Below are 26,165 nucleotides of genomic sequence, written 5' to 3'. Positions count from 1 at the left end.
AGTGCAGGTTCAGGACACATCTGTCATTGCAGAAGGTTCTGGATGGTTTTGATGTAGAGGTCTCATATCCTAGAGATTTGGTGAGTTAGCTTTCCTCTTTAAGATGTTAGACTATTTCATAATTTGCCAAGTTTTTGTTGAATCCTCTTTCTACTTTGTTAGTGTTGATTTAAGTATTGGACACTTTTCAAAAGACTTGGTATGTTGTGTATAGCCATGGATGTTCATTATTTGTTTCTGTTGTTGGTATACTACCTTCTTTTTCTTAAACTAATGGCTTATTCATAATTTCCTATTGAATATACTTACCCTTCTTTCTACCTCTGCTCTGCAAATACATACTTTAAAAACAAGTATACACTTAATTGAAAACTTTACTTATTGATATGCTTCCACTTATGTTTTTGGTTTTCACATTTTTATTGGGGGCACAGTGAAGGGGACCTCCTCTCTGTCGTGGAGCTGTTCACGGTTTCTTCAGCCACTCCAAGCTTGGGCCCTTGGGATCTTGGGGGTGGCTGGGCACGTTGGGCTTATTCCCATCATCTTGGACAGGCACTGGATATATGTAGGGTGTCACTTGGTTGCTTCTTGTGGTATACTTGGTGTAGGGACTGAAGGGGACAGAATTATAGCGAGGCCCCTGATGGTGAAGGACATGACCAGCACTGGCTCCTTGGGCCAGGTGTTCTTGAGGAAGGCAGCAAGTCTCCCAGCCATCTTGGTCTTGGCCCACTTCCACTTATTAAATCATTTAAAGATTAATTAAAGAGGTGTACAGGTGTAACAGTGGGTTCAGTTTCAGACCACCCCAACAAAGCAAGTCCCATGAATATTTTGGTCTTCCATCGCATATAAAAATTATGTTTACACTATACTGTAGTCTCTTTTAAGTGTGCAATAGCATTGTGTCTAAAAAAAACAAAGTACATACCTTATATAAAATACTTTATTGCTAAAAAATGCCAACAGGCCTTCAGTGAGTCATTGTCTTTCTGCTGGTGGAGGGTCTTGCCTTGATGTTGATGGTTGCCGACTGCTCAGGTGGCAATTGCTTAAAATGAGACAACAGTGAAGTTTGCTGCATGGATTGACTCTTCCTTTCATGAATGATTTCTCTGTAGCATGTGATGGTTTGGTAGCATTTTAGCCACAGTAGAACTTCTTTCAATGTTGGTGTCAGTTCTCTCAGACCCTGTCACTGCTTTATTGATTAACTTAATGTAATATTCTAAATCCTTTCTTGTCATTTAACATCTTCACAGCTTCTTCACCAAGATTTCGTCTCAAGAAACCACTCTCTGCTTATCCATAATACGCAACTCCTCATCCATTAAAGTTTTAGCATGAGAGTGCAGCAACTCAGTAACATCTTCAGGCTACACTTCTAATTCAAGTTCTCTTACTATTTCCACATCTGTAGTTACTTCCTCCACTGATGTCTAGAAGTTCTTAGTCATCCTTGAGGGTTGGAATCAACTTCTTCCAAATTCCTGTTAATGTTAATATTGGGTCGGCTGAAAAGTTTGTTTAGTTTTTTCTATACGATGGCTGTAGTAGTGCTTAGTTGTCTTTAACTTCATTCGAAACAATTTTGTTAGATTGTGTTGTGACAGCTGTCATATCAGAGTGCGTTTAAAAAATTACCAAATTGGTGAATTTTTGTGCAGCCATTTTAGTGTTGAAAATGGAAGAAAATATGCAACATTTTCAGCTTATTATGTTTTATAATTTGAAGAATGGTAAAAAATGCAACTAAAATGCAAAAAAGATTTGTGCAGTGTATGGAGAAGGTGCAGTGACTGATCAAACATGTCAAAAGTGGTTTGTGAAGTTTCTTGGTACTATTGACATTTTAGCCAAATAATTCTTTGCTGTGGAAAGTCTTATGCATTGGAAGATGTTTAGCAGTACCCCTGGCCTCTACCCACTAGAAGTCAATAGTGGGAGATAGCCGACATACTCAGAATATCCATATCAATAAAGTTATTGCTGAAAATGAAAAATGTATCCCTTATTTTATGGAAAAAAACCTAAATGGACTCTTTGGCCAACCCAGTATTTTGACCTCTTCCCATGAATCATCAATGTGATTGATGGCATTGAGAAAGGTGAATCCTTTCCAGAGGTTTTCAATTTTAGTTTGCCCACATCCATCAGAGGAATCATTGTCTATGGCAGCTATAATCTTATAAAATGTATTTCTTAATTAGTACGACTTGAAAGTCAAAATTACCTTTGATCCATGGGCTGCAGAATGGATGTTGTGTTAGCAGGCATGAAAACAACATTAATCTCTTGGTACATCTCCATCAGAGCTCTTGGGTGATCAGGTGCATTGTCAGTGAGCAGTAATAGGAACCTTTTTTCCTGAGCAGGTCACAGCAGTATGCTTAAAATATTCAGTAAACAATACTGTAAACAATGTGCTGTCATCCAGGCTTTGTTTATAGAACACAGGCAGAGTAGATTTAGCATAATTCTTAAGGGCCGTACGGTTGTCAGAATGGTAAGTAAGCACTGGCTTCAACATAAATTCACCAGCTGCCTTATCCCTTAACAAGAGGGTCAGCCCGTCCTTGGAAGTTTTGAAGCCAGGCATTGACTTCTCTCTAGCTGTGAAGGTCGTAGATGGCATCTCCTTCCAATATAAGGCTGTTTTGTCTACACTGAAAATCTGTTGTTGATATAGCCACCTTCATAAATCATCTTGGCTAGATCTTCTGGATTACTTGGTGCTTCACCTTGTACTTCTATGTTATGGAGACTGCTTGTTTCCTAAAACCTTATGAACCAACCTCTGCTGGCTTCATACTTTTCTTTTGCAGCCTTCTCACCTCTCTTAGCTTTTATAGAATTGAAGAGAGTTAGGATCTTACTCTTTATGCTTTGGCTTAAGGGAATGTTGTGGCTGGTTTGATCTTCTGTCCAGACTACTGTAACTTTTTCATGTCAGCAGTAAGGCTGTTTCCTTTCTTACCATTCATAATGTTCACTGCAACAGAACTTTGTTGGCTGTTGTGAGGTTTACGTGAGTATGGGTGGATGTCAGGTTGTCTGTGTATGTTAATGACGTGGTTAGAATTCTCACTGCCTTCAGTCTCATATCTGAGTGGGTTCTCTGGTGGGTGGTGGAGAATGCTTCCAGCTTCTGTCTATACTCCTTTCCTCAGCTGCCAGTCACTCCTCTGACTTGCACCTACATATGCTGTATAGCCAGCTGCCCATCTCTCTTTAGTTCTTACCTCCATCTTTATTCTCTTTGTACAGTTGCAGATTGCTTCTAGACATTTCCAGGAGTTTCTTCATTTACGTCATCTAATCCATCTAAAACAACTCATTTTCTTAAAACCTGTTTTTTATAAATTCCCAGTAGAATCAGTTTTCAAGGCTGGTAGTTTTGACTTTGAATCTTTTATTCTTCCCTTTACCTCAGCTCTTCTTCCTTCAGTTAGTAATTAATTCCTATTAATTTTTTCTTCACCAGATATTCCCTATTCATCTCATTTATTTCAGTTAATATCTTAGTTTAGACCTTTATTATCTCAGAGTCATGTTACTGCAGTGAACTCCTACATGGCGCCTGTCTCCTCCTTCCCCTGATTCCTGGAATTAATTTTGTTGCTGGTATGAAGTGAGGCTCTAGCCTGAACTCTTATTCCCTTTCCTGAAAATGCCAGTATTATTGGAATGTGATCGAGCCTTGCCTTTTCTGTTCTCTGTGCTACACTAGCTGTACTCTTCTATGACATTATTTTAATTCTAGTAATTCTTTTTTGGGGGAGGGGCAGGCTTTGAAACAGCAGATAGCAGATTTACAGGAAGATTTGAAAAGAAAGGAAGCAAAATGGTCAAGTACACATGGCCGTCTTAGGAGCCAGATAGAAATGCTGGTCAAAGAGAACACAGATCTCCGGGAAGAAATAAAAGTGATGGAAAGATTCCGACTTGATGCATGGAAGAAAGCGGAAGCCGCTGAGGGCAGCACCAAGATCGGTCAGTGTGGGACTGCCATGAAGAAAGAGGCGTCCATGGTAGGTTTGGAGACTAGGCGGCTTTGTCAGGTTAGGGAGAGATGTTAAATATTTGGGCAGTCAGATTCATAGAGACAGAAAGTAGAAGGGTGGTTGGCAGGGCTGTGGGGAGGGGAGAATGAAGGGGTGGTGTTTAATGGGGACAGAGTTTCAGTTTTATAAGTTGAAGAGAGTTCTTTGGATGCATGGTGGTGATGGTTACGTGACAGTGTGAATGTACTTAAGGCCACTGACCTGAGCACTTTAACATGGTTAAAGATAGTAAATGTTATGTTATATATATTTTACTGTAATTAAAAAAAGTTTGAGTATTGCTATATAGATAGTTTTCAAATTCACTTGCATAATTTTTATAAAGGGGTTACTATCAACAGCAGGCAGACATTCTGAGTTAAAGCAGGTCAAGGGAAGTGTTTGCAGAGAGTCACATTTGTGTGACCCTTTCGAGTCAAGTAATTGGTGTTTCATCCATCTGCTCACAACTCTTACTTGCCAGGCACTGCAGATAAAGAAAGCAATGAACAAAACAGGCAAATGTCCTTGCCTTCTTGGAACTTAATATTCCAGTGTCAGAAAGATTATAAATAGTAAAGGTAAATAAAATATATGGTGTGTGACATAGTGGTGAAAACTAAGGAGAAAAAGCAAGAAGGGGGAATAGCTGTTTGGGGTGTTGCAGTTATAGGTAGGATGGCCACCCAAGGCCTTACTGAGAAAGTGACATTTGAATAAAGGCTGAAGTGGGTCTAAGCCAGGCTGGAACCTGGGTGAAAATCGGAGCAGGCACAGGAGCCCCTGGCCTGGAGGCTGTCTGCCTGGAGGGCCTGAGGCTGAACAAGGCCGGAGGCTGGTACAGCAGGTCCTTGAATAGTGTCCTTTCGATACAGAGATGATGCTGGGAACTTAACTCTTAGTTTTATCAATTAGCCTGATAAAATTGCAGAACCTATCAAGGATTTTACGTGAGGATTTACTGTAAGGCTGGAGCAGAGTAAGTGGGGAGAATAGTAGGGACGACATCAGAGATAGGATGATGAAGGGTGGCAGGTGCAGATTTTATTAGGCCTTAATATTTTCTGTAAGCACTTGGGCTTTTTTCTCTGAGTGTCATGGGGAGTCCTTGCAGGGCTTTGATGGAAGTGGTGGCCTAATCCTCTCTCTTTGTAAGCTCACTCTCTGTTGTAGACACAAGGGGGCGGGGAAACTATGGGCCCAATCAGGAACATCAGGGGGCACTGTTGCAGTGATTCAGACCACAGATGACAGTGGCTTAGACTGGGGGAGTGGCATTGGAGGGGTTGAGAACTGGATGGGATTTATTACTGAACTGGATAGGGGGAGTGACCGCAAGAAAGGAGTCAGGAATTGGAATGGCTTTCCAGTTTAGTGTAGTTTTTGCTTAATTAAGAGTTTCCATTTGTTATGAGAGTCCACAAGAAGACAGCATATATTACTTAGGGCTGTGGACATGAGGAGCTCCTGTGCAGACAAGGTGAGTTTGAAAGGCTAAGGAGATAATCATGTAGAGATGTTATGCAGGGATCAGGGAAAGTCAGGCTGGAGCTTGAAGTTTGGGGTCATCAGTATGTGTGGTGAAGCTTTGGGCCGAGAGAGGTGACTGAGGCCAAAAGCGAGGCTGAGGGTGAGAAGCTAGGGGTGAGGAGAACAAACAGCCAGGGTATAGGAAGGAAAGGAGGCCTGATGGTGTCCTATGAGCCAAGTTGAGCAAGGCCCTCGAGGAAAGGGTGATCTTTGGCGTCTAAGGCTGCTGCTAAGTAAGTTGAGGACAGAAGGTTGGTCATTGGGTTTACTAAGCAGAGATGTTGAAATAAAAGCCCTACAGGACAAGAGGGAATGGGGAGAAGTTTCAGACAGAATATGAGATCTGTGTAGAAAAGTTCTACAGTAAATGTAAAGAGAAGGAGTAGTATGTCTCTAAGGGAGGTTATATTTGTTTTTAAGATGGGGAATTAACAAATGTTGTTGTATTGGTAGAATTGGTTAAGTAGAGAGGAAAAAGATGCAGGAGAAAGGGGGAGAGTTGTGGATGCAGTGTTACACGTGAGGGGAAATGGGATTGAGGGAATGGAGAGGCTGGCCTTGCCAGGAGCATGGGCAGTTTGAGTCCAATAACAAGGTCCAAGGTCTGGATCCAGGGATAGATGTGTGGTGCCAGTGGGTAGGGAGTTTCCTCTTGATGCTTTAACTTTCTCAGTGAAGTGGGAAGCATGATTCTCTACTAAGAGTGAGGATGGAGAACATGGGAGAAAGTGTGAAATAGTTGTGTAAGAGAGGAAAGCCAAGCGACTGGGAAGTGTAGTCTGAGTCCTGGGTGGCACTGGGGGCCCACGGAGGTTAGAGATCATTATTTCCATTAAGAATGGCTTGCATTACTTTTTTCTTGTTTGGCTTTTTGGGTGTAGGTTGGTGAAGAGTCATGTTTTAGGAGAAGTGTGGTCATCAGGGAAATACCACCCAGGAGAAGAGGGGCTTGGAAGTTTACAGTATGCAGTGACCCACAAGAATTTAACGTACTTAAGAAGGGCATAGGCTGCAAGGTTGTGAGAGACAGAACACATGGATCAATGACTTGTAGGACCCTGTTGGCTATAAGCCTTGTTGGAGTTAGGGTATTAAAGGAATGAGCTGAAGGATAAGCTGTGATAGTCTGAAAGTGGAATTCTCCCTTCCTCCTCAAACAGGCATTTGAAAGAACAGTCTGATGAACACGTGAAATACTTGTCTAGATTGAATCACTGTTAACGTTTTGCTATATTATGTGTATGTATGTACTTTGCTGGTCCATTTGAAGGTAATTTCAGAAATCATGGCATCTTACCCCTAAATACTTGAGCACTAAATGGCACTGGCTTTTTGAATAGACAAGGCTAATAATTTCATGCCTCACATTGTGAATTCAACTGCTTTGAAATTAAACAGTTATTGGTAGTTGAAGATAGTGATGATGACAGTTCTAGAGTTTCCCCACGGTAGTGCACAGCTGAGACTGGAGGGAGGGTAGGTCAGGAGGTGGAAGCTACCGAGCTGGAGCATCATCAGGAAAGGAGGAGTACACTGTGGATGAGTACACGGCCATGTGACTTGGAGCTGGGCGGGAGTGGGTAGGAAGGAGGGAAAGAGATTTGGTTGGAAGCAGTGATGGGGAGCAAGGAAGACAAGTGTCCTACCTCTAAATCTAGGGTTGTGAGCTCTGAGGACCTTGAAAAACCTCCATCCTTGCAAAGGACAGTGGTGAACAGTCTCAGTGGGAGTTAGAGTTCAGTTAGAGCAGGACGGTGATGGAAGTATTCACTGGAGAGGCCAAGATAAGGGGATTTTGCTGATGGTGACCATGAGGTCCTGCCCTCTCCTCTGGCTAATCTGGTATCAGTCACAGAAGACTGTTTCATTTTACATTGTCTATTATGCCTATAACTTGAGGATTGAATGTATTTCCTTCCAGATGTGGGGCGTGTGTGTGTGTGTTGTTCACTCTGGTCTCTAGTGATAAATGAAAACAATGTAAATGAACATACTTAAAACATTCTCATTGCAAGCTGAGTATGTTAGTTTCATCCATTGTACCAATATGTAGACTAACACTAATTTTATATTCAATTATCTCCTACTATAGAATTCATCTGTTCGAATTCAAAAGAGACAAAATTCTTCTGGAACCCAGCAAGAACAATCCAAGAAAAATAATTTGCCCATACAAGGTAAGAAGTTGCATGATCTTTTTAAAAGACATTTCAGGAATTTAAAGAATAGAGAATTTACACCCAACTTAAAAAGTGAAACACTCAGTATAATTGATGCCCCTGTGTATCCCACTCTCCCACCTAATTTCTACCCCCATGGTATTCCCATGCTCGTTTCTCATTCTTTTACTATATTGTGTTCATAAATCAAGAGTATTGTTTCCATAATTTATGTTATCCCTCTGCAATTTGCTTTTTCCTCTTCATATTTTAAGACTTACCACATTAACACATATAAACTCTAGTTTATTGATTTTAATAGCTATACATATTCCATGTGTGTTTCCTGGCTGATGGACATTCAAGTTTTCTCACAGTTTGTTAGTAGCATGCACAGGACTGCAGAAAGTCTTGATTTTGTGAGTTTCTTTGGGGTACCTGTTAAGAGTTGGATGTTGGGTCATAGCAACAGCTTTGTGCAAGTGCAGGAGGTTTTCCTTTTGCTCTGCCAAGTGGTTTTACCAGGTGTGGTTATTTTTTGTTGTTGTTTGTTCTTTAATTATACCATCAGCAGAATGTGTTGTGCTTGCCAACCCTTGAACTGGTCAGACTTTACAATTTTGGCCAATCACATGGGTGTGAAATGGTGGGTCAGTGTAATTTTAATATCGTTTCCTTGAGTAGTGGTAAGGTCACGTGGGCATCATTTTGAATAGTTAGTAGGCATTTAGATTTCCTCTTTTGTGGCTTGCCTCTTCATTTCATTTGTAACTTTGAGAAGGGGTAAAATGTGTGTGTTTCTCTTCATTGAAGTTAGTTATTCTGTGCACTAATCCTGTCACTTAAAAGCACTGCCAGTATCATCTCGCTATCCTGGTGTAGCTTTTCAGGTTGTGTTTTTCTTTTCTTTTCTTTTTTTTTAAAATATATATTTATTGATTATGCTATTACAGTTGTCCCATTTCCTGCCCCCCTCACTCCACTCCATCCTGCCCACCCCCTCCCTCCCACATTCCCCCCCTATAGTTCATGTCCATGGGTCATACTTATAAGTTCTTTGGCTTCTACATTTCCTACACTATTCTTACCCTCCCCCTGTCTATTTTCCACCTATCATCTATGCTACTTATTCTCTGTACCTTTCCCCCCCTCTCCCCCTCCCAATCCCCTATTGACAATCCTCCATGTGATCTCCAACTCTATGGTTCTGTTCCTGTTCTAGTTGTTTGCCTAGTTTGCTCTTGTTTTTGTTTTAGGTGTGGTCGTTAATAACTGTGAGTTTGCTGTCATTCTTACTGTTCCTATTTTTTATCTTCTTTTTCTTAGGTAACTCCCTTTAACATTTCATATAAGAAGGGCTTGGTGATGATGAACTCCTTGAACTTGACCTTATCTGAGAAGCACTTTATCTGCCTTTCCATTCTATGAGACTGAAGCGCTACCTACTGCGCTAACGAGGCACCTTGCCTTTCCATTCTAAATGATAGCTTTGCTGGATACAGTAATCTTGGATGTAGGTCCTTGCCTTTCATGACTTGGAATACTTCTTGCCAGCCCCTTCTTGCCTGTAAGGTCTCTTTGGAGGAATCAGCTGACAGTCTTATGGGAAGTCCTTTGTAGGTAACTGTCCTTTTCTCTTGCTGCTTCTAAGATTCTCTCCTTCTGTTTCATCTTGGGGAATGTAATTATGATGTGCCTTGGTGTGCTCCTCCTTGGGTCCAGCTTCTTTGGGACTCTCTGAGCTTCCTGGACTTCCTGGAAGTCTATTTCCTTTGCCAGATGAGGCAAGTTCTCCTTCATTATTTGTTCAAATAAGTTTTCAATTTTTTGTTCTTCTCTTCTCCTTCTGGCACCCCTATAATTCGGATGTTGGAACGTTTCAAGATGTCCTGGAGGTTCCTAACCCTGTCCTCATTTTTCCGAATTCTTGTTTCTTCATTCTTTTCTGATTGGATGTTTCTTTCTTCCTTCTGGTCCACACCGTTGATATGAGTCCCAGTTTCCTTCGCATCACTATTGGTTCCCTATACATTTTCCTTTGTCTCTCTTAGCATAGGCTTCATTTGGGCCTTTTTTTTTTTTGTCTTGGCGCGTCTGTTCCTTTAAGGGTCGGAGCCTTAGGTGTTCCCTGGGGCGGGGTAACATTGGTTGCTGCACTGTGACACTGTACGTGGGAGAGGGGCTGAGAGGGAGCAATGGCGCCCGCTCCACTCTCCACCGGATTTCAGTCTTTCACTCCGCTACCCACAATCAAACTGGGCCCCTCTGGTGCTGGTTCCCGAGTGGGTGGGCTTGTGCACACTCTAGGCCCCTGTGGGTCTCTCCAATGACCTCTCCTTTGAGGCTGGGAGTTTCTCCTGCTGCCGCCCCAACCCCCACAGGTGTTTTCAATCAGAGGTTTGAGGCTTTATTTCCCCGAGCTGGAGCCCTGGGTTGTGCGGTCTGCTTCACTCCCCGCTGTTTGTCCGGTTTATCTCCACCAGTCTTGGTCACGCCACGGCCATGCGAGTCCTCTCTGCCCTGGTGCCCGTCTCCGCCCCTCCTACTGGTCTGGATGAATGTTTATTTTTTATTTCCTTGGTGTCGGACTTCCTTGCCGTTCGATTTTTCTGTCAGTTCTGGTTGTGCGAGGAGGCTCTGTGTGTCTACCTACGCTGCCATCTTGGTTCCCAACCTCCAGGTTGTTTTTCATATACATGTTTTTTCTTTTAATATTGAATTTATCTATCTTTTTTCATGATTTTAGGAAATACTCAATATTCAATCACAAATATGCCATTTTCTCCTATGAACTGTTGTTTTCACAACTGGGTCTTTAATCTGCCTGGAATTTTTAGAACTTATTTTTGTGAATTAAATTTAGAAAAGTGGATATAACATATGCAGTTTGACAATTATAAAGGAAAAACTTGGATAACCACTAGCTAAATCAAGAAATAGATTAGAGGCACTGAGACCCAACCTTTCCATGATCATATCACAGTGCTTTTCTTGTAGTTTCCATTCCCATAGGTGTAGCCCTGAAAAAGTATTTTACTAGTTTTTGAGCTTTCTGAACAGTCATACTGAGCATATGTGTATTTCATCATCATCTTTCACTATACATTGCTTTTGAGATTCAGTCATCCTGATCTGCAGCTCTAGTTCATGAATTTTCACTGCCCGGGGGTATTCCATGTATAAATACAGTACAATTTACTTTTCTCTTTTGATGGTTTATTTATTATTTTTAAGTTTCAGGATGTTACATCCTTCAGGATGTTCAGGAGTGGTGCTGTGAACATTGTTACACATTTCTGGTATGCACGTTAATTTCTGTAGGGCATATCCCTAGGGCTGGATTGCTGGGTAATTGGGAGGAATACCTTTAACACTATTAGATTTTGCTAAAATATTTTCCAAGGTGATTTTACTTTCTCATCAGCAATGTTATGTGTTTCCTTTGCTCCAGACCTTGTTAATACTTGCTATTGTCAGACTTAAATTTTAGTCATTTTGGGGCTAGTGTAACAGTATCTCATCATAGTTTTAATTTGCATCACCCACATTACTAAATATTGACAACCTAACTAAGGTTGACAACCTTTGCCTCTGTTTATTCCTTTGACAGCTATATTACAGATATCTTCTCCCAGTCCAGGGTTTGTCTTTTTACTTTTTATAGAATCTTTTGTTGAACTGAAATTTTTAATCTTTTTTAAATAGAAATATATTTGATATATAACATTGTAGAAATTTAAGTTGTACAGCATATTGATTTGATACATTTATATATTATCATTACTCATGTAGCAATAATTAGTACCTCTGTCACCATTACATAACTATCATCTCTTTTTAGAGGTTGGAATATTAAGACCTGATCTTTTAGTAAGTTTGGTGATTGTGATATGGTCTTATTGTCTATATTTTCACTATACTGTGCATTAGCACTCTAGGATTTATGTTCCAACTTCATACCCTTCAGCATCTTTCCCATACTCCCACCTGCCCGTTTTTGGTAACCAGCATTTCATTCTGTTTTTATGAGTTTGCTTTTTTTAAACATTCCACATATAAGTGATATCACACAATTTTTGTCTTTATCTCACTTATCTCATTTAGTGTAATGCCCTCAAGGTTTATCCACATTGTTGGAAGTGGCAGGATTTTCTTCTTTATCATGGTCGAATAATGTCCCATTGTATATGTATGCCCATCTTCCTTATCCATTTATCCGCTGATGGACACTTCAGTTTCCATACCTTGGCTATTGTGAATAATGCTGCAGCGAACATGGGAGTGCAGAGATCTCTTCAGATCCCGTTTTCCTTTTCAGTTCTTGAATATAGACCCAAGAACGGAGGTGCTGGATCATATGGTAGTTCTATTCTTATTTTTTTGAGGAACCTCCATACTATTTTCTATAGCAGCTGCACCACTTTGCATTCTCACCAACAGTGTACCAGGGTTCCCTTTATCCCACATGTTTGCCAACATTTATCTCTTGTCTTTTATTTTTTTTTTAAAGATTTTATTTATTTTTAGAGAGAGGGGAAGGGAGAAAGAGAGGGAGAGAAACATTGATGTGTGAGGGAAACATTGATTAGTTGCCTCTCACACACCCCCAGCTAGGGATCTGGCCAACAATCCAGGCACGTACCCTGACAGGGAATGGAACTGGTGACCTTTAGTTTGCGGGACAATGTCCAGCCCACTGAACCACACCGGTCAGGGCCTCTTTGTCTTCTTGATGATAGTCATTCTGACAGTTGTGGGGTAATACCTCATTGTGGTTTTTGATTTGCATTTCTCTGATGATTAGTGATGTTGAGCATCATTTTGTGTACCTGTTGGCCATTTGGGTGGCTTTTGGAAAATGTGTGTCTAGTTTCTCTGCCCATGTTTTTTGTTTTTTTTTTTTAAAAATGAGTGTTGCCTGTCATGCATCCCCTCCTGGAGACCTGGCCCACAACCCAGGCCTGTGCCTTGACTGGGAATTGAACCAGCAACCCTTTGGTTCACAGTCCAGCACTCAGTTCACTGAGCCACATGGGACAGGGCTCTCTGCCCATATTTTAATTGGATTGGTTTTTTTGGATATTAACCCCTTATTGGATATATGGTTTGCAAAAATTTTCTACCATTTGGTAGGTTGCCTCTTCATTTTGTTGATTGTTTCCTTTGCTGAGTGGAAGCTTTTAAGTTTGATGATTTTTGATTTGTTGATTTTTGCTTTTGTTTGTGCCTATGGTGTTGTATCCAAGGATACATTGCCAAGACCAGTGTCAAGAAGCATATTTTCTATGTTTTCTTTAGAAGTTTTATGGTTTCATGTCTTATGTTTTAAATCTTTGATTCATTTCAAGTTAACTTTTAACAGTGTTGTAGGGTAGTGGTCTAATTTCATTTTTCCTTCATGTGTTTATATCCAGTTTTCAGAACACCATTTGTTGAAGAGACTGTTTCCCATTGAATGTTCTTGGCTCCTTTGTTAAATAAGTATTAGTTCACCATATATGTGGAGGTTTGATTTTGAGCGCTCTATTGTGCTTCATGGGTTTGTGTGTCTCTTTTTATGATAGAACCATACTGTTTTAATTAGCATAGCTTTGTAATGTAGTTTGAAATCAGGAATTGTGCTGCCTCTGGCTTTGTTCTTTTTTTTCAGGATTGGTTTGGCTATTTGGGGTCTTTTTTGGTCCCATACAAAGTTTAGGATTTTTTTTCCTATTTCTATTTCCATTGGAATTTTGATGTGGATTGTGTTGAATCTAGATGGCTTTGAGTAGTATGGCCATTGTAACAATATTACTTTTTCTGATCCATGAACATGAGATATCTTTCCATTTGTGTCTTTTTGATTTCTTCCAAAACTGTCTCATAGTTTTTGTCTTATAGATCATTACTAGGTATTTTTTTGTTTTTGATGCTATTGTGAATGGTATAGTTTTACTTTTTCAAATGTTTCATTATTAGTGTACAGAAGTGCAGCTGATTTCTTTATGTTGATTTTTATCCTGTAATTTTACTGAACTTGTTGATTAGCTCCAAAAGTTTTTTTAAATCGAATCTTTGGTATTTTCCTTTTATTAAAATATATTTTATTGGTTATGCTATTACAGTTGTCCCATTTTCCCCCATTTATTCCCCTCCATCCTGCATCCCCCTCCTACCTGCATTACCCCCCCATAGTTCATGTCCATAGGTCGTACATATAAGTTCTTTGGCTTCTCCATTTCCTATACGATTCTCTTAAAAGGTCCTTTTTTTGGAGGTAGAAAGTGAATTTAATCTTGGTTTCAGAAAATCCAAAAGGCAACCCCCACTGACAAGTGGGTACACAATGCATTTCATCAAACAACTTTATTTGAGATATGAAGTCTTTAAGATGCCAAATGGTTTCTTCTTCATGGCACTTTCTTGAATTGCCTTGATCTCAAAGATTAAAATACTATTTGAAGGCAAAACAGTGAAAGCAAGAGAGGTTATTTAAAAAAAAATTATTTTATTGTTGTTCAAGTACAGTTGTCTGCATTTACCCGCTTCCACTCCCCACCACCCCAGCCATCCCCACCTCCCTCCCCTGCTTCCACCCCCACATTGGTTTTGTCCATGTGTCCCTGATAGTTGTTCCTAAAAACCCTTCCCCCTTCCCACCCATTATCCCCTCCTACCACCCCACTGGTTACTGTCAGATTGTTCTTAATTTCAATGTCTCTGGTTATATTTTGCTTGCTTGTTTGTTTTGTTGATTAGGTTCCACTTACAGGTGACATCATGTGGTATTTGTACCTCAACACCTGGTTTATTTCACTTAGCATAATGCTCTCCAGTTCCATCCATGCTGTCCAAAGGGTAGGAGCTCCTTCTTTCTTTCTGCTGTGTAGACTTCCATTGGTTAACATACCATATTTTTTTGATCTATTCATTTACTGATAGGCACTTAGGTTGCTTCCAGCCCTTGGCTATTATAAAGTGTGCTGCTATGAACATTGTGGTGTATAGGTTCTTTTGAATTGGTGTTTCAGGATTCTTAGGATATAATCCCATCAGTGGAATTGCTGGTTCAAAAGGCAGTTCCATTTTTAGTTTTCTGAAGAAATTCCATATTGTTTTCCACAGTGGCTATACCAGTCTGCATTCCCACTAACAGTGCACTAGGGTTCCCTTTTCTTCACAGCCTTGCCAGCACTTACTACTTGTTGACTTGTTTATGATGGCCATTAAGACTGGTGTGAAGTGGTATCTCATTGTGGTTTTAATTTGCATCTCTGATGGCTAGTGATGCTGAGCATCGTTTCATATGTCTCTGGGCCCTCTGTATGTCTTCCTTGGAAAAGAGTCTGTTCAGGTCTTTTGCCCATTTTTTAATTGGGTTGTCTTCCTGGAGTGGAGTTGTGTGAATTCTCTATATATTTTGGAGATCAAACCCTTGTCTGAGGTATCATTTGCAAATATGTTTTCTCATATAACTGGTTCTCTTTTCATTTTAATTCTGTTTTCCTTAGCCATGCAGAAGCTTTTTAATTTGATGAGGTTCCATTTGCTTATTCTTTCCTTTACGTCCCTTGCTCTAGGGGACATATTGGTGAAAATATTGCTCTGTGGAATGTCTGAGAATTTTCTGCCTGTGTTCTCCTCTAGGACTTTTATTGTGTTATGACTTATGTTTAAGTCTTTTTATCCACCTTGAATTTATTTTTGTGTATAATGTACGTTTTCGGTCGAGTCATTGTTTTGCATGTAGCTGTCCAGATCTCTCAACACCATTTGTTGAAGAGGCTACTTTTACTCCATTTTATGCTGCTGCCACCATTGTCAATTATTAATTGACCATGGAGACTTAGGTTTATTTCTGGGCTCTCTGTTCTGTTCCATTGGTCTATGTGCCTGTTCTTATGCCAGTACCAGACTGTATTGATTACAGTGGCCTTGTAATACAGTTTGATATTGGGTATTGTGATCCCTCCTGCTTTGTTCTTTTTTCTCAAAATTGCTGCAGCTATTTGGGGTTGCTTATGGTTTCATATAAATTTCTGAAAAACATGTTGGTTCTATATCTGTGAAGTATGTTATTGGTACTTTAATAGGGATTGCATGGAATCTATAAATTGCTTTGGGTAGTATGGCCATTTTGATGATGTTAATTCTTCCAGTCCATGAACACGCTATATACTTCCATTTGTTTGTGTCTTCTTTAGTTTTTTTCTTCAGTGTTGTGTAGATTTCTGAGTACAGGTCTTTTACCTCCTTGTTTTGGTTTATTCCTAGGTACTTTATTTTTCTTGTTGCTATAGCAAATGGGATTTTTTTTCTGATTTCTGGTTCTGATATTTCATTGTTGGTGTACAAAAATGCGTTTGATTTCTGAATATTGACTTTGTATCCCATTGTTTTGCCCAATTCACTTATTATGTCGGTAGTTTTTTAGTGGAGTCTATAGGATTTTCTATGAACACTATCATGTCATCTTCAAACAATGACAGTTTTGCTTCCTCCTTTCCAATTTGGATGCCTTTTACTTCTTTTTCTTGTCTGATTGCTGTGGCTAGGACTTCCAAAACTATGTTGAATAGGAGTGGTGAGAGAGGGCATCCTTGTCTTGTTCCTGATCTTAGTGGGAAAGCTCTAAGTTTTTGCCCATTGAGTATTGATGTGGACCCTGGCCTGCAGGATCCATGTGTAGTGGCTGCAGTGGACAAATTCACACGGACTACAGAAATCCTGTGGAGAAAAAGTGACGGCATGGCCACTCTCAGGGTGAGAGGGGGTGAGAGGGCCAGAGAGAGCCAGGACCCTTGCCTGGACAGGCTTTTATTGCTTTTCTGGGTACATTACATGGAGGATAATCCTTATTTACTATGCACAGGTTTGCTGTAGGTGATTACCTTTTACAGATAACAAAGGAAAGAATGCTGCTAATTAATTCAGAGAAAAGGATGATGCAGATCAAGGGGCAAAGTGGTTGCACTCGTTACACTCCATCCTTGGGAAGTCTTGCACAGACTTTAGGAAGTTACTTTAAAGACATGAAGTAAACATTTGCCGCTGAAATTCAAGGTGAGGGAGTTTTAGCAAAAGCAAGTCTCATAGCAGCCTAGGTACAATGCAGGCCTGATTCCCCACGTGAGAACCTGTCCATGGGTGTGGGTCCTGTGTGCTGGACCTCGCACCCCACTGGCTTTTCCTAGTGAGGGCTGGGCTACATTTCCCACGTGTGGAATGTTTCTGCATAGAGTATGATGTTGGCTGTAGATCTCCCATATACAGCCTTTATTATGTTGAGGAATGCTCCCCCTACTCCCACTTTGCTAAGTGTTTTTATCATAATTCGGTGCTGTACCTTATCAAATGCTTTTTGTGTATCTATTGATATGATCATGTGATTTTTGTCTTGCTGTTGTTTATGTGATGTATTATGTTTATTGATTTGTGAATATTGTACCATCCTTGCATCTCTGGGATGAATCCCACTTGGTCATGGCGTATGATCTTTTTAATGTATTGCTGGATGTGGTTTGCCAGTATTTTGTTGAGAATTTTAGCATCTATGTTCATCAGCGATATTGGCCTGAAGTTTTCTTTTCTTTGTTGTGTCTTTATCTGGTTTTGGGATTAGGATGATGCTGGCTTCATCAGGCAATCTTGGGAGTCTTCCATCTTCCTGGATTTTCTGGAATAGTCTGTGAAGGATAGGGGTTAGCTCTTCCTTAATTGTTTTATAAAATTCTCCTGTGAAACCGTCTGGTCCAGAGCTTTTATCTCTCAGGAGTTTTTTGATTCCTGCTTCAATTTGGTCATCTGTTATTGGTTTGTTCAGGTTTTCTGCTTCTTCATTGAGGTTTGGAAGATAATATTTTTCTATAAATATGTCCATTTCACCTAGGTTTTCAAATTTCTTGGCATATAGTTCTTTGTAGTAATTTCTTACAGTCCTTTGTATTTTTGTGGTATCAGTTGTAATCTCTCCTGTTTCATTTCTGATTGTGTTTATTTGGGTCCTCTCTGTTTTCTTCTTGATGAGTCTGCTTAAAGGCTTGTTGATTTTGTTTATCCTTTCAAAGAACCAGCTCCTGGATTTATTGATCTTTAGAATTGTTCCTTCAGTCTCTATGTTGTTTAATTCTACTGTGATCTTGGTCATTTCCTTTCTTCTACTTGCTCTCGGCTGTCTTTGTTGTTCCTCGCATTCTTGTAGGTGTAGGGTTAAGTTGTTGATTTGAAATATTTCTATCTTTTTTAAGTATGTCTGTATTCCTATGAATTTCCCTGTCAGGACTGCCTTAGCTGTGTCCCATAAGTTTTGGATTGTTGTGAGTTCATTTTCATTTGTTTCCAGAAACTTTTTGATTCCTTCCTTAATCTCATTGTTGACCCATTCATTGTTTAATAGCATGCTATTCAATGTCCATGAGTTATAGTGTTTTGGGTTTTTTTCTTCAGGTTGGTTTCTCGTTTCAGGCCCTTGTGGTCTGAGAACATGGTTGATATAGTTAGAATTTTCTCGAATTTGTTGAGACTTGTTTTGTGTCCTAACACGTGGTTTATCTTTGAAAATGTTCCGTTCGCATTTGAAAATAATGTGTATTTTGTTTCTTTGGGATGAAAGGTTCTATATATATCAGTTTAGTCCATTTGATGTAGGACATGGTTTAATGCCACGATATCTTTATTGATGTTTTGTTTGCAAGCTGTATCCATTTTTGACAGTGGGATGTTAAAATCCCCTATAATTGTGTTGCTGAATACCTTTCATGAAGTCCTCCAAGATTTTCTTTATGTATTTGGGTGCTCCTATGTTGGGTGCATATATATTTACAATGTTTTTGTCTTCTCGATGGACTCTTTCCTTGATTATTATGAAGTGTTCTTCTGGGTCTCTTTTTATGGCTCTTTTTTTGAAATCTGTTTTGTCTGATATGAGTATTGCTACCCTGGCTTTTTAAATTTTTTTTTCCTGTCCTTTTGCTTGGAATATTTGTTTCAAGCCCTTCACTTTCAGTCTGTATATGTCTTTTTTTCTGAGGTGTGGGTCTCTTGTAGGCAGCATATGTGTGGGTCATGCTTTCTTATCCATTCAGTTATTCTATATCTTTTATTTAATCCATTTATATTTAAGGATATTATTGATAGGTACTTACTCATTGCCATTTTTTCATACCTGTGTTCCTCTTTCTCTCACCCTTTTTTTTCTTTTCTTAAAGCAGACCCTTTAGCATCCTTTGAAGATCTGGTTTGGAGAAGGTGTATTTTTTGAGGCTCCTTTTGTAGTCTACTTGTAGGCCTTTTTATTTTATTACTTGGAATATTCCTTGCCATTCCCTTTTGGCTTGGAGCGTTTCCATTGAGAAGTCAGCTGCTAGTCTTATGTGGGCTCTCTTGTATGTTACCTCCTGTTTCTCCCTTGCTGCCTTTAAGATCCTGTTTGTCTTGGAATTTTACCATTTTGGTTATGATGTGTCTTGAAGTGGGCCTTTTTGGGTTACTCTTAATTCGGATTCTCTGTAGTTTGTAGATTTGTGTTGCTCTTTCTTTCATCAAATTTGGGAAGTTTTCCATCTTTACTTTTTCAAACAGGTTTTCTATACCTTGCTCTTCTTCTGCTGGTATCCCTATTATACGGATATTGTTACGATTCATGTTGTCCTGCAGTTCCCTTAACCCCTTTTCACTTTTTCTCAGTCCTGTTTTCTTTTCTTGCTGTTTCTTGGAGTTTTTTTCCATCTTGTCCTCCAGCTCACTGATTCGATCCTCCGCTTCGTGTAACCTGCTTTTGATTCCTTCTGCTGTGTTCTTCAGTTCAGAAGTTGTATTCTTCATTTTCTCTTGGCCCGTGTTGATAGTTTCTATTTCTTTTTTTATGTTTATATAGTTTGCAGTGAGTTCATTGTAGTTTCTCTGTAGTTACTGGTAATTCTCTGTGAGCTCATTGAGCTTCCTGACAACCATTGCTTTGAACTCAGTATCTGATAGTTGACTTGCCTCTATTTCATTTAGCATTCTTTCTGAGGCTTCGTCCTTTCCTTTCGTTTGGGGTTTCTTTGTCTTCCCATTGTTTGAGAGATTCTTCTTGTTAGCCTCTGCTTCTGCAATTGATCTGTTCTGACTTCCTGGGTTTATGTTGTGAATTTTTATGGTAGAATGCCAGTGGGATTCAGTGGTGCAATCTCCTTGATTTCCTGAACTTGCTGCTCTTGGGCTGTCGTTTATATTGGCTCTCTGTTGTATGTGTTTGGATTTTGGTTGTTGTTGGGTTTTTCTTTGGTGGGTCCTTCCCTCCAGCTGGTTAACTGAGGTTCACTTTGCCCACCTTTCTTGTATGCTGTTGTGTGGGTGTGGACAGGTTGTGTTGAAGCTGGTTCTTCTGTCCAAAGTTTTGCGTTTTCTCTCTCGCTATTGTTCAGTTGTTTGTTCTGGGCAATTTCTTCACCATTTAGTTGTAATTCCAGATTGGTCTTGGGTGGAGGTTAGTGTGGCTTCCACTCATTCCTTCACCTTCTTCCTTTATTATGTGTTGGTGGTTCCTTTGTTAGGAGGTTCTCTCTTGCAGCAGGTATACTGTTGTTCACAGCTCCCAACTCCTCTTTTATGTGATCAGTTGGAGGGGTAAGGCAAAATGTACTAAGCAGGAGTGTATTCTATGGGATTTAAAGTACAAACTCGCAGAGAAAAGATCGAGATTCTTTGGATATGTATAGTGTTAACTGTGATATTTCACCCAACTAGCTACTATTTAGAAAGGGTGGAAAAAAGATAAGACTCTTTTGTTAGAGGAGGGAAGGATTGAGTTGGATTCAGAAAACTCAGCTTGTGGGAGGTCAGATTAAGAGGTAAAGTGAGAGTAAAGAATAGAAATAGGTGTAGTATGCTAGAGAATAGAGTTAACTACAGCAGCAGTAAATTTCTGTAAGACAGTGAAATGGGCTAAGATTCAGCTGCTATGTATTATTTTCAATTGTGGGGGGTTGGGTTTCGTTTTTCTCTTCTCCTGTGATTTTGCGTGAATGCGGGCCAGGTGTGAGCTACGCTCTTCACCGTTGCCCAGCCTCCAGCCCAGCCCAGTTTCTCAGTTTGCCAGGGCAGGGTGGCGCATACACCTTCAGTCCACCAGTTGTGTTGTCCTTAAAGTGCACTAATTCGCAGCAACTCACACACCACCTTGGTCTTCTCTGTCCTTTGTGCTAGGGATTCTCAAAGTCTCTTCAGGGTAGTTCGGCTTCCCCATAGTCTTAAGTCTTTCTGTGGACTGCTAACTCCCTGGACCCTGCAGGCCTCCTGTGCCGCATGGGGAGTCTCCTCCTTCCTCTTAGCAGGCTAGTCTGGCGCCACAGGGCAGGAGCACCTTAGTGACTGCTGAGGGGTGTGTGTGCACTCCTCTAGTGCGGTGGTCCTGGGCGAACGCAGCCTGTGCAACTCGAACGGGCAGGATGCAGCTGGGCTCTCTGCATGCCTCCGAGGCGGCGGTTGTGGGTGCACAGCATCTGCTGCTGCCGTGGCACAGCTGTAGGGTTGCGGGGTTAGGCCTGCACCAATGGGGCCTCAGGCGCAGGCAGTCACCTTTAACGCTGCAGGAGGGGTTGGGGGAGAACAGGGGGTGTGGCCCCCAGCAGTGGTGTCAGGGTTGGGCCTCTGGCTGAGGCTGCAGCTGCTGTGTCACAGCTCAGCTTTACAACTAGACCGGTGACTATCCCGGTCAGGGTCCAATTCATCTCCCTTCTCTAGGCACACTTGGCTCCCCAATTTCTCTGGTAATGTCCCATCCGGCGTCCACAGCCTCAGCAGGTAGATACCTCTACTGTGTGTTTGCCACTTCATCCTTATTCCCCGCAGTGACTTCAAGCCTCCAGGTTCATCCTGGTGCCGCTCTATCCTCCCTGTGTGGCAGGGGAGGGAGCCATCGACTTGGTTCTCTACCAAGAATCTTGCAGGAGGCCCAGCAGCTGCCAGGCCTGGGGCTGCAGCCACCCTGGTCTCTGGGCTTGTCTCAGGGACCTTATTGTCCCAAAGCAATCTCCTTACCATCTGATTCTTCAATGTCCTCTATAAGTTTTTGGCCTCCAACCTTCATATATGCTGGGATACTGTTGGGTGTTCAGTCTGTTTCTCAGAAGATCGGCTAGGTGATCTACCTGTGCCCAGGGGGAAGTGGACTCTACTCCACCTATCTTGCTGCCATCTTGCTTCCCAGCCATTTCCTATGCTATTTTTAATACGCCCCCCCTCCCCATGTCTATTTTGTACCTACCATTTAGGCTTCTTATTCCCTGTACCTTTTCCCCTCCCCACTGATAACCCTCTGTGTAATCTTCATTTCTGCACTTCTGTTTCTGTTCTAGTTTTTTGCTTAGTTTCTTTTTGTTTTTGTTCTTTTTTAGTTTTGGTTATTGATAATTCTGAATTTGTTGCCATTTTAATGTTTATATTTTTGATCTTGTAGAGTTCCCTTTAATATTCCATATAATAATGGCTTGGTGATGATGAACTCCTTTAACTTGACCTTATCTGGGAAGCACTTTATCTGCCCTTCCATTCTAAATGATAGTTTTGCTGGATAGAGTAATCTTGGATGTAGGTCCTTGCTTTTCATCACTTTGAATACTTCTTTCCAGCCCCTTCTTGCCTGCAAGGTTTCTTTTTAGAAATCAGCTGATAGCCTTAGGGCAACTCCTTTGTAGGTAACTGTGTCCTTTTCTCTTGCTGCTTTTAAGACTCTCTCCTTCTGTTTAAATCTTCACTAATGTAATTATGTTGTGTCTTGTATTCTTCCTTGAGTCCAACTTCTTTGGGACTTTCTGAGCTTCCTGGAATTCCTGGAAGTTATTTCATTTGCCACATTGGGGAAGTTCTCCTTCATTGTTGTTTCAAATAAGTTTTCAATTTCTTGTTCTTCCTCTTCTTCTTCTGGCACCCCTATGATTCAGATGTTGGAACGTTTAAAGTTGTCCCGGAGGTTCCTAAGCCTCTCCTCACTTTTTTGAATTCTTGTTTCTTCATTCTGTTCTGGTTGAATGTTTATTTCTTCCTTCTGTTCCAAATCATTGATTCGAGTCCCAGTTTCCTTCCCTTCATTGTTAGTTTCCAGTACATTTCTCTTCATTTCACTTTGTGTAGCCTTCATGTGTTCCTTCATTTTGCGACTGAGCTCAATCAGTTCTGTGCGCATCCTGATTACCAGCGTTTTGAACTCTGCATCTGATAGGTTTGCTCTCTCTTCATCGGTTCGTTCCATTTTTGGAGCTTTGATCTGTTCTTTCATTAGGGCCATATATATGTATATATTTTTGTCTCTGCGCAGTGGTTACTTTGTAAGGGGCAAAGCCTGAGGTATTCACTACGGTAGGGCAACCCACATTGTCGCGTTGTGGTGCTGGTGTGGGGGAGGCATCTGAGAGGGAACAGTGCCGCTTTCTCAGCTCTCTGCTGGCTTTCAGTCACTTCCCTCACTACTCACAAGCAAATTTGGCCCTTCTGGTGCTGATTCCAGGGTGGGTGGGTTTGTGTACATTCTAGGACCCTGTCGGTGTCTCTGACGAACTCCTGTGAGGCTGGGAGTTTCTCCCACCACTGCAACCCACACAGCATTTTATAGCCAGAGGTTTTGAGGCTTGCTTTTCCCATGCTGGAACCCTGTGTTGTGTGGTCTGTCTGGCTCCCCAGTTTTTCCTCCCAGTTTATCTGCAAACAAATGTGGGATCTCCTGGTACGCCAGCTGCCACCTCACCTGGCCCCGTCTGTTGCCTTGCTGGGAGTCCTCTTTGCCCCAGATGCCTGTCTCCACTCCTCCTACCAATCTGAATGAATGTTTCTTCTTTAACTCCTTGGTTGTCCATCTCCCATTCAGTTTGATTTTCTGGCAGTTCTTGTTATTTTTTTGTTTTTAAATTTGTTGTTGTCCTTCTTTTGGTTGTGCAAGGAGGCAAAATATGTCTACGTATACCTCCATCTTGGCCGTAAGTCTCGGATTTTCAATGTACAAAATCACATTATGTACAAATAATGAGTATTCCTTTGTCTTTTAAAATTGGTTACGTTTTCTATGTCTTTCCTACTTGCTATCACCAGGACTTCCAGTATTAGAGTGGGCATCTATGTCCCGTTCCTGATCTTGGAGGAAAATCTTTCCATTTTTTACCATTGAATATATTTTGTATGGGTTTGTTGTATATGGCCTTTGTTATATTGAAGTGTATTTCTTCTATATACACTCTGTCATGGGTCTTTCTCATGAAAAGGATGTATTTTGTCAAAAGCTTTTTGTTACATACATTGAGATCATCATGTTTTTATCTTTCATTCTATTAATGTGCTATGTTATTGATTTGCATATGTAGATCCACCCTTGCATGCCAGGGATAAATCCTAGTTGTCATGGTGTATAATCCTTTTAATATGTTCTTAAACTTGGTTTGCTAGTATTTTGTTGAGAATTTTTGCATCTGTGTTCATTAGGGCTGCTGTTGGCGTATTGTTTTCTTGTAGTGTCCTTATTTGGCTTTGGTATCAGGGTAATGCGGTCTTGTAGAATCAGTTTGGAAATATTCCTCATCTTCAATTTTTGTGTAAATTTTGGAAAGGATTGGCATCTTTAAATGTTTGGTAGAATTCAGCAGCGAAACTGTCTGGTCATGGGGTTTTTCTGTGTTGGGAGGTTTTTGACTACTGATTCAGGGTCTTCAACTTGTCTGTACAGGTTTACTGTTTCTTCCTGATTCAAACTTGGCAGGAATGTTCCTTGTTTTTAGAAATGTTTCTGGTTTTTTGTAGGTTATCTAATTTGTTGGCATATAATTGTTTATAGTATTCATTTATGATCCTATATATTTATGTCATATCAGTTGTAATGTTTTTCTTTTTTAAAAATTTTTATTGTTATTCAATTAGTTGTATGCCTTTTCTCCCCATCCCTCCACCCCACCCCAGCTGAACCCACCTCCCTCCCCCATCTCCCCCTTGATTTTGTCCATGTGTCCTTTATAGTAGTTCCTGTAATCCCCTCTTCCCACTGTCCCCCCCCACCCCCCAGCTATTGTTAGATTGTTCTTAACTTCAATGTCTCTGGTTATATTTTGTTTGCTTTTTTCTTCTATTGATTATGTTCCAGTTAAAGGTGAGATCATATGGTATTTGTCCCTCACCGTGTGGCTTATTTCACTTAGCATAATGCTCTCCAGTTCCATCCATGCTGTTGCAAAGGGTATAAGCTCCTTCTTTCTCTCTGCTGCGTAGAATTCCATTGTGTAAATGTACCATTGTTTTTTGATCCACTCATTTGCTGATGGGAAGTTAGGTTGCTTCCAGCACTTGGCTATTGTAAATTGTGCTGCTATGAACATTGGGGTGCACAGGTTCTTTTGGATTGGTGTTTCAGGGTTCTTAGGGAATAATCCCAGCAGCGGAATTGCTGGGTCAAAGGGCAGTTCCATTTTTAGTTTTCTGAGGAAATTCCATATTGTTTTCCACAGTGGCCTCACCAGTCTGCATTCCCACCAACAGTGCACTAGGGTTCCCTTTTCTCCGCATCCTCTCCAACATTTGTTTGTGGATTTGTTTCTGTTGGCCACTCTGACTGGTGTGAGATGGTACCTCATTGTGGTTTTAATTTGCATCTCTCTTAGGATAATGATGTTCAGCATTTTTTCATATGTCTATTGGACATCTGGATATCCTCTTTGGAGAAGTGTCTATTTGGGTCCTTTGCCCATTTTTTAATTTGGCTATATTTTTAGTGTTGAGTTCTTTGTAAAGTTTGGATTTTAACCCCTTATCAGATGTATCATTGAATAGGAGAACATGTGAATATGTTCTCCTATTCAGGGGGTTGTCTTTTCATTTTGTTGATGATTTCCTTTCCTGTGAAAAACTTTTTAGTTTGATGTAGTCCTGTTTATTTTCTTTTTTCCCCCTTGCACAGTGATATATCCGGAAAAAAATATTGCTATGAAAAATGTCCAATGTTTTACTGCCTGTGTTTTCTTCTAGGATTTTTATGATTTTGAGTCTAATGTTTAAGTCTTTAATCCATTTTGAGTTAATTCTTGTGTGTAGTGTAAGAAGGTGGGCTTCATTTTTTTGCATGCATCTAATTTTCCCACCATCATTTATTGAACAGACTATCTTTACCGCATTGTGTTTTTACCTCCTTTGTCAAATATTAATTTACTATAAAGGCTTGAGTTTATTTCTGGGCTATTCTATTCCATTGATCTGTGTGTCTGTTTTTATGCCTGTACCATGCTGTTTCGATTACTATGGCCTTGTAGTATAATTTGATATCAGGTACCAGGATTCCTCCAACTTTGTTCTTTTCTCAAAATTACTTTGGCTAGTTGGAGTCTTTTTGTGGTTCCATCTACATTTTTTCGAATATTTGTTCTAATTCTCTGAAATATGCCATTGGTATCTTGATAGGAATTGCATTGAATCTTTAGATTGCTTTGGGTAGTATGGA

The 26,165-nt window shown here is 40.5% G+C and overlaps 1 protein-coding gene and 1 pseudogene across 1 annotated transcript in view; one reads left to right on the top strand and one right to left on the bottom strand.

Moving 5' to 3' along the window:
- The window catches only part of CPAP (centrosome assembly and centriole elongation protein), a 76,773-nt gene that overhangs the window by 42,432 nt on the left and 8,176 nt on the right, over positions 1-26,165 (top strand). The window contains exons 15-16 of the mRNA XM_053920688.2: positions 3,786-4,034; positions 7,669-7,753. Coding sequence (XP_053776663.1) covers positions 3,786-4,034; positions 7,669-7,753 — 334 coding nt within the window. The remainder of the gene's footprint in view (positions 1-3,785; positions 4,035-7,668; positions 7,754-26,165) is intronic.
- Positions 217-720, bottom strand: LOC112296200 (NADH dehydrogenase [ubiquinone] 1 alpha subcomplex subunit 3 pseudogene; annotated as a pseudogene).

The sequence above is a fragment of the Desmodus rotundus genome, chromosome 3 (assembly GCF_022682495.2).
Source record: "Desmodus rotundus isolate HL8 chromosome 3, HLdesRot8A.1, whole genome shotgun sequence".
In the NCBI taxonomy this organism is placed as follows: domain Eukaryota; kingdom Metazoa; phylum Chordata; class Mammalia; order Chiroptera; family Phyllostomidae; genus Desmodus; species Desmodus rotundus.
The sequence above is the reverse complement of the archived record's forward strand: the minus strand, read 5'-3'. Positions and strand labels throughout refer to the sequence as shown.